The 7,937-nt window shown below is 38.6% G+C and overlaps 1 protein-coding gene across 1 annotated transcript in view; it reads right to left on the bottom strand.

The window, feature by feature from the left end:
* Positions 1–5,756: 5,756 nt before the first annotated feature.
* The window catches only part of tnmd (tenomodulin), a 73,762-nt gene continuing 71,581 nt past the window's right edge, over positions 5,757–7,937 (bottom strand). The window contains exon 7 of the mRNA XM_066649847.1: positions 5,757–7,098. Within this exon, the coding sequence (XP_066505944.1) occupies positions 6,889–7,098 (210 nt within the window). The 3' untranslated portion in view covers positions 5,757–6,888. The remainder of the gene's footprint in view (positions 7,099–7,937) is intronic.

The following is a 7,937-nucleotide window of genomic DNA, read 5'->3' as shown; positions in this document are numbered from 1 at the left end:
ATGTAAACGATTTTATTCCAAATATTTTTAAGCATTTCTTTTGGTCCATTCAACAATGTGATGTGTGAAGGACAGCTGCTGTGCTCAGATGAAGCACTAAATAAAAAATCCACAAAAATGGAGATAGATGTTTTTAATTAGACAGCTTCATAAGCATCAGAATTGGTTGATTATGAGCTGTTTACACACGTTTGGACTTGCAGTGTATGTAAAGGTGATCCTAAGCAGTTTGAGTTAAAAGGGTTAACAAGTCCCACTTTTTTTCTTTTTTTTCTTTTACAGCAGTAGGTGATGTGCCAGAGGATTTGGTGGAAGACTGATTTTCTTGTCGAAGTGTTTGACTTTGTATTCTTCACCACAGGGCAACTTCGCTACTTAGCATGCTTGCTATAGGCTAGTGCTAGCAATGAGCACAGTTCAACAAGCCTCCGAGAAAGAGTGGAGGAGAGAAGGCAAATGCTGTGTTTACATGCTGCTGCTTAAGAGTGAATCGTTCCATGCCAGAAGGGGGTTTACCGAGAAAAAGTTACACAATTGATGGTGCCATGCAGCCATGTGAGCGTTGCTATGGTGACAGTGCCACTGAAAATTGAAGTTGTGATCAAAGGGTAGAGCCTTGGTGGTCACTTTCATGAGCTCACTTATGGATTGATTGGAAACATCACATCACATCGTTCGGTGCCAGAGGGGGGTTTAAAACCACTATATTACATGATTGATGGTGCCATGTAGCCGTGTAAGCGTTGCCATGGTGACAGCACCGTTGAAAATTGATATTGTGATCAAAGCAGAATCTTGGTGGCTATTTTACGAGCTGCTGGGGGTCAGTGATTTGAATGTAAAAAGTAGTTATAAGAATGTTTACTGATTTTAAATTATGCTCTTAACTAAGCTGCCTGTTATGGGAGCACACTTTTACTGCACCAAATGTAATCAGTATTTTTTGTAATTATGTCTATTTCAAACAGAAATAACATCCTATTAAATTATACTGAATGTTTATATACACTCTATTATTCTCCCTATTGTACCCTTTATAATGATGGGAAAATGACAATATTGTGGTAACAATGTTTTTCATTGGGACTGGAGGATTTTTTTTTCTTTTCAGCAGTCGGAAATCTGTGTGTGTGTGTGTGTGTGTGTGTGTGTGCTGGCTGTGTGTTTGTGTGTGTGCTCAGTCTCCGGGGTGAACAGGCTTACGGGGATTTTTTCCTTATGGCTCCATCCAGCCCGTGTCCAAATAAATACGGAATGCAGGTGGAGCTGTAAGAGCTGTGAGAGGCAGCAGTGTGTTTCAGGGCTGGAGGCTTGTTGCACACTTCCACAACACTAACGTCACATTTTGCCTCCTAGTTCTTCTTTGCTGGGTTAAATTATGGATTTGGGGTAAGCTATGGATCTATTTGTGTGTGTGTGTGTGTGTGTATAGCTTTTTTCCAGCGTGTCTAATGCCTGGCCGGTTTATTATGGTCGAAATGATTGAACCGAAGGCTGATGGTTCATTTCTTCTCTTTTATCATTAGTGATGCAGTAAAACAGAGAGGCATCCCTCCGTTCTTGATTTAGACTCAGAGTAATAATGTTTTATACAAGTGTTTTGGCTCTTACAATTTAGAGTTGTGTAATTTGTATAATGCATTTTTAGATGGATAAATCTTGAAGTATTGTAAACTGCAGCACTTACTGCAACACAATAAACACTACATATAAACCACATGATCAAAAGACATTCAACATTTCTTCTGAAAGATATTAATCAGGAGTTTGTTTCCTTTGCTGCAGTAATAGTCTCTTCTGGAAAGGTGTTAGATACGATTTATATAACTGAGGACTTGATGATAGCCATATAAATATTAATAAGGTCATGCCCTGGTGTTGGATGATTAGATAAAATGAAGTGTTCTGGAGCATCTGCACACGAGCCTAAGGTCACCATTGTCAATGCCAAGTGTGGCTAGAGGGGCGTAAAGCCTCTCAGCATTGGTATGTGTTTACTCTGGAATGATGGAGCTCCGTCCAATATCTTTGGGATCATTTGTGATCCAGGATTAATGCAAAATCACAGGGCTGCAATCAAATCCTCACAGCAGTGTTTCCACGTCTATTTTATAGATTTCCCAGAAGACTGATTTACTTCAGCCAAGGTTGAACAAACCACCATTAACAGAACCAAGGTTGGACGAGCAGGTGCACAAACATTCGTCTGCATCGTGTCTCGAGACTGTTTTGCAGGCCTCACACATTGGAACAAGAACTTTTTTGAGGATTTATTCCTTTTTTCTACTTTCTCTCAAACAGTGAGACAGCACTTTATAATCCCTTTTGCAATGCTTTGATACTTTTGCTCAGGGTGAATATTTTTTTTCTCCCTCACAGACCTAGTGCACAGAGCGTTCTGCAGAGTCCTGGCAGGCCAGAAGTGTCAGAGTGTGGACAGATAATGTCTGGTTTAAGAGCATTTATACAGCTCTAATGCAAAGCACTGTCATAATACTCTTCTGACATGGAAAAAAAAAAAGAGACGAGTGCTAAATGCTTCTGATGTTTTCCAAGCGATGAGATGAAAGTAACAGGAAGTGATGTTTCAAGCACATGTTCAGAAGAAGCTCACTCTCTTGCTTCACGTTCCTCCGCTTTGATCCCAGTTCTTCAGGTCTCTAATACAGAGGAATATTTCTGAGGCTTTGGAGAAGAGGAACGTATTTGTTTCAGGAAAACTGACCATACACTAGCACGAGGTGAGCAGTAAGGTTTGACCCAGTAGACGCCATGTTTGATTTGGGTTCTTGCACATCTGTTCGTCTACTGACATGAAAGGTTTTATGCATTATTGCCTTGGGAGAGTTTATTTTAGTTCAAGTATTGAATATTTCAGCTGTAAATATTCTGCGGAATTGTCTTGGAACTGGCTTAATATTCTTTAAATATAAACAAACGCAGAAGTTGATGCTTGCAACACTCTTTAAAAAAATTGTCATATGAGACTAATTACACGTAAATGTAAAAGTTAGAAAATGATCATCCAAACAATGGCGAAACCAAACTTTTTCTTGAAAAAATGGTTAAATCCAGAATAATGCCAGTCCATTTATGCTCTATATCAGTGATACAGAATGAATTTAACCTGTGTGAACCTCAGAGTGCACTGCATGAGAAGCCATCATGCTTCTTTGATAGATACGACAACTTGGGAGTACCGCAGAAAACTGTCATACACGAAAGTTATAGAAACACTGCTGAGTTCTCTGGGCCAGAGTTTATCCCGCATGGTCCAAAAGACAGTGAAAATGTGAGTGAATGAGTTGAGGGAGCATCACTGACCACAACATAAGGTGACTTGCTTAAATGAGAAGGTAGCTTTGATACGGAGGCGTATACTGAAATTATAGAGAGACATGTTTTCTTGGGAAGTCCATTGTTATTTCAGCAGAACAACAAGGCCTCATTCTGCACATGCTCTCACAGTGTGGCTTCACCCACTCAGAATGTCTGTGATTGAGTACTTCAGTTGGAGTACTGTATCAAAGAAGAATGGGCCGAAATACAGTCAAGTGAAAATATTTGTACTGAAATCTTTGTATATTTGTCAGTTAAAGGTTCAAAGAGAGAATTCAAATACCACAGATTTTATTTTAGTTTTAGTTTAGTGGGAAAAAAATATGAAGTTTCTGGACATAAGTTTACAACTAGTCATTTTTTTGATACTGAATAGAACCATAATATAAAGTTGTCTCTTAAGAACTAAATAGAGTACTATTTCTTGTAGAACATGTTTTCTTAATGTCATGTATTGTCCTGTTTAGTGCATTTCTGCCTTGTCCCTTGTTTCCCTTCGCCATGTGCTAGGAGCACAGGGCTCTGTTATTGTTTTGCTCCTGGTTATAATTCTCATCTGAGAATTTTTGTCCCTCTGGTTTGTTGGTCCCTCAAGCTAGTCTGCTGGTATCTTTATCTTTATACCTTCCTGTACCTTCTAAATCTCCCTGTCTCAGTATCCCCGTCTCAGTCTTTCTGTCTCTGTCTCCCTGTCTTAGTCTTTCTGTCTCAGTCTCCCTGTCTCAGTATCCCCGTCTCAGTCTTTCTGTCTCGGTCTCCCTGTCTCAGTCTTTCTGTCTCGGTCTCCCTGTCTCAGTATCCCTGTCTAAATCTCCCTGTCTCAGTATCCCCGTCTCAGTCTTTCTGTCTCTGTCTCCCTGTCTCAGTCTTTCTGTCTCAGTATCCCTGTCTCAGTATTTCTGTCTCTGTCTCCCTGTCTCAGTATCCCTGTCTCAGTATTTCTGTCTCGGTCTCCCTGTCTCAGTCTTTCTGTCTCGGTCTCCCTGTCTCAGTATCCCTGTCTAAATCTCCCTGTCTCAGTATCCCTGTCTCAGTCTTTCTGTCTCTGTCTCCCTGTCTCAGTCTTTCTGTCTCAGTATCCCTGTCTCAGTATTTCTTTCTCTGTCTCCCTGTCTCAGTATCCCTGTCTCAGTATTTCTGTCTCTGTCTCCCTGTCTCAGTCTTTCTGTCTCTGTCTCCCTGTCTCAGTATTTCTGTCTCTGTCTCCCTGTCTCAGTCTTTCTGTCTCAGTATCCCTGTCTCAGTATTTCTGTCTCTGTCTCCCTGTCTCAGTATCCCTGTCTCGGTCTCCCTGTCTCGGTCTCCCTGTCTCAGTATTTCTGTCTCGGTCTCCCTGTCTCAGTATTTCTGTCTCTGTCTCCCTGTCTCAGTATCCCTGTCTAGGTCTCCCTGTCTCAGTATCCCTGTCTCAGTCTTTCTGTCTCAGTCTCCCTGTCTCAGTATCCCTGTCTCTGTCTCCCTGTCTCGGTCTTTCTGTCTCGGTCTCCCTGTCTCAGTCTTTCTGTCTAGGTCTCCCTGTCTCGGTCTCCCTGTCTCAGTCTTTACTTTTGTTAAAATAAATCTGTTGTGTTATGGCATCTGCCTCCATCTGTCCACCTGGTCGTGACTCTTAAGTTATCTTAATGTTATGTGTTTTTATAAAAACTGTAAATACTGTAATTAATGCAGTAGTTAATAAATGATCTGTTCTTAACAGCAAAAGAAGTATAATTAGGAACATAAAACTAATTATTTTCTGATTAATAGTCATTTAAAAAAAACTTCAAATTATATGTCACTATCATTTTACTGTAAGTGTAGAGTGTTGGGTCCTAACATTACATGCAACCTGTCATGACAATGACATAAACTTACATATCTATCTATAAAGTTTTTATTATAGTGGCTTTGGTCGACCAATAATAAGCACTGATTATGTAGGCTAGTTGGGAAATAAGACTTAATATTTGTTTATTTATGATTAAGTCAATTGTGCCTATGAAGGAAGACCTGCAGTTTGAAATCATATTTCAAACATTTTCCTCTGTCTATTATGAAAACTCATTCTTAACTCTGCATTATATTTCTTTGCAATTTTGAGTTCTGTGCAGAGTTTATTTTAAAGTGTGAGTTTAAGTGTGGTTTGATTGACAAATTTAAACAACTGCAGCATCCAAAGATGATTTGACAAAATTACAGTGATTTTCTATGTTGGATTCTATTTTAAGAGTACTTTTAACTATGCATCGATCGTCTGAGTTGTCCATTTGTTACAGAAAAACATTTCCACGTTTCTGGTACTGTTCAATGTGTTCCTTTTTCTTTCTTTCTTTCTTTTTTTTACCTATGAATAATTAAATGCAGCGAAACTTTGTATGCCTTTTTATTGAAAGGGGAATTGTTTAATCTACACAGAGGTCTTTAAAGCCACACAGATGTAATTAATCGGGCAGGTCTTTGCTTAGACAACAACAAAAAACTGATTGAAAACAGCCCCACATCTCCAATTATAGGGCTGCATAAGTCAGTGAAACACTGCGGTGAATGCACAAGAACTTGAAGGACCGCTTTTGAAAAAGATACACTTCTAAAGTTGTTTTCTTTTAAAAATGTCTTAAAGAAGTGATTTTATTAAAGTGTGTCCACTTTTTAAATGTAGTCTTAGCCATACATAACATAGCTATAATTACAAAACCAGTCCTACAATTATGTCAGTAACACAAGATTATACATATGAAAAATCTTCTGGAAATATATAGGTCTTTATTGCCTTTACAGGTTAATTACAATGCCTCGTATCCATAATAGATCAGAAGATAAACTGAACAAGGACCCAAAAGATAAACTGCTAATTCAAGGAGCAGCTGACCAGCACCAATAATTTATTTCTCAGTAAAAGAGCTAAACGAGGCTGTAGTTTTATGCTTCCTCTCTGCAGCACCACCTTTATGGCAAGAGAAATAGACATTATTTTAACATGAGTTAACAAATTATTATAGTATACTGATAAAAGACTTTAGATAAAATACAAGAATTAAAACTGACATACAAGAGCACTGTATTAACATGAAATCTAATCCACTTCTAGAAATACAGTTGTTAGTCTATAATTTGCAGTGTACTTTTAAAGGAACACTTGATAGTATTCTGACCTTAAAATTATAGCTACAAATCATAGTGATTCTCCACAGACCTGAAATAAGGAGCACAGAGCCTCTGTCACTACTACTGAAGGCTTAGCACTGAAGAATATCACTACGCATCTTTTGGAGGAGGGTAGGTGTCTAGAGAACGTGTTTTATTTCATTGGTAGCCTATTGTGCTTGTTTTCAGTTTTATAAAAAAAGTTATAATAATCTGCATTATTTTTATTATATATATATATATACTATACTTATAGTAATAAGTAGGTGCAGGTCACCACTGTACCTTATAGAAATGACAGTAAAAATATTATTTGTGAATAGGACAGATAGATTTCACCTTTTAGAATATACTTTCTAAGATATTGGGTTTTTTTTAGATAATTTTGATTAGTTTGGCTGGGGGATTTTTTTACTCTGTGGCCTTTTAGACTCTTCCCAGCATCCGAGCGATCCACCAGTTGCAGGGCATGACAATCTGGCAGATGACCCGTCCACCCTGGTACCAGTAGGGATAAGGCCAGTAGCCCATCAGAGGCTCATGGTATCGACGGCAGAAGCGGTAACCTCGGCGACAGTACTGACAGCAGTAGCCTTGATCGTCCAGAGAGCTGTCCAGCTGGAGTCCATTCTCCGTCTGGGAAGGACAAGGGTCAGCAAGGAAAGACAAACAACAAATAAATCATTGAAACACTCTCTGCTAAACCTGTCAAAATATCTGAGGGCTTAAAAAATTACAGTATGTGACCAAACATTTGTTAACACTCCTTGTGTGTCGTGAATTCTGCTACTTTGTTAAAGGCGCAATTTTTCAATCTTCTTCAATCATTCTTTTGCATGTTATGAAACAGCCATTAGACTGTGTTCAGATTTTTTGGCTGCATGTAAATATATTGTCATTGACCAATTTAAAAATGAGTATCTCCAAATAGCAACTTTACATGAAAAGGAAAAAACCTTCTTAACCTAAAATAGTCAGTGTAATTGTATTGTATTTATTTTGGAGCATTTCTATTGGTCCATTCATCGTGAAAGATTCTGTATTTGAAAAATTTATAAAAATGGAAGTACATGTGTTCACTGGATAGCAATGATATTCTTTTATTAATTAGCAGCGCTTCTCCAAATGAATCCCTAATTGGCCCTGAATTAGTGTCCCATAAATTCCCTAACCTCCCTTGCTGCTTTAGCAAACCCAGTCATTTCTGTAGTTGTTGGTGTTCAATTATTGAGCAAAATTTTAAAATATTGGGAAAAAAGGAAAACCTTACAGCGGAGGAAAAGAGGAAAGAGCTGTATCTGAAAACAACCCAGCACTGGAAATGTCCACGTTAATTTATTGTGACCCTTGCACAGTAAAGACGTTTATGTAGAATAGTGCTCCAGTGTGACTCTGGCGTCAACAAGGCAGTGACGGTGTCAGGTTCTGGGCCAGACTCGTTGATGAATTTATCGGACCTTTTCTTTTGGAAGATG

Source organism: Hoplias malabaricus, chromosome 17 (assembly GCF_029633855.1).
Source record: "Hoplias malabaricus isolate fHopMal1 chromosome 17, fHopMal1.hap1, whole genome shotgun sequence".
NCBI classification, from domain to species: Eukaryota; Metazoa; Chordata; class Actinopteri; order Characiformes; family Erythrinidae; genus Hoplias; species Hoplias malabaricus.
Note: the sequence above shows the minus strand (reverse complement) of the source record. Positions and strands in the feature narration are given on the sequence as shown.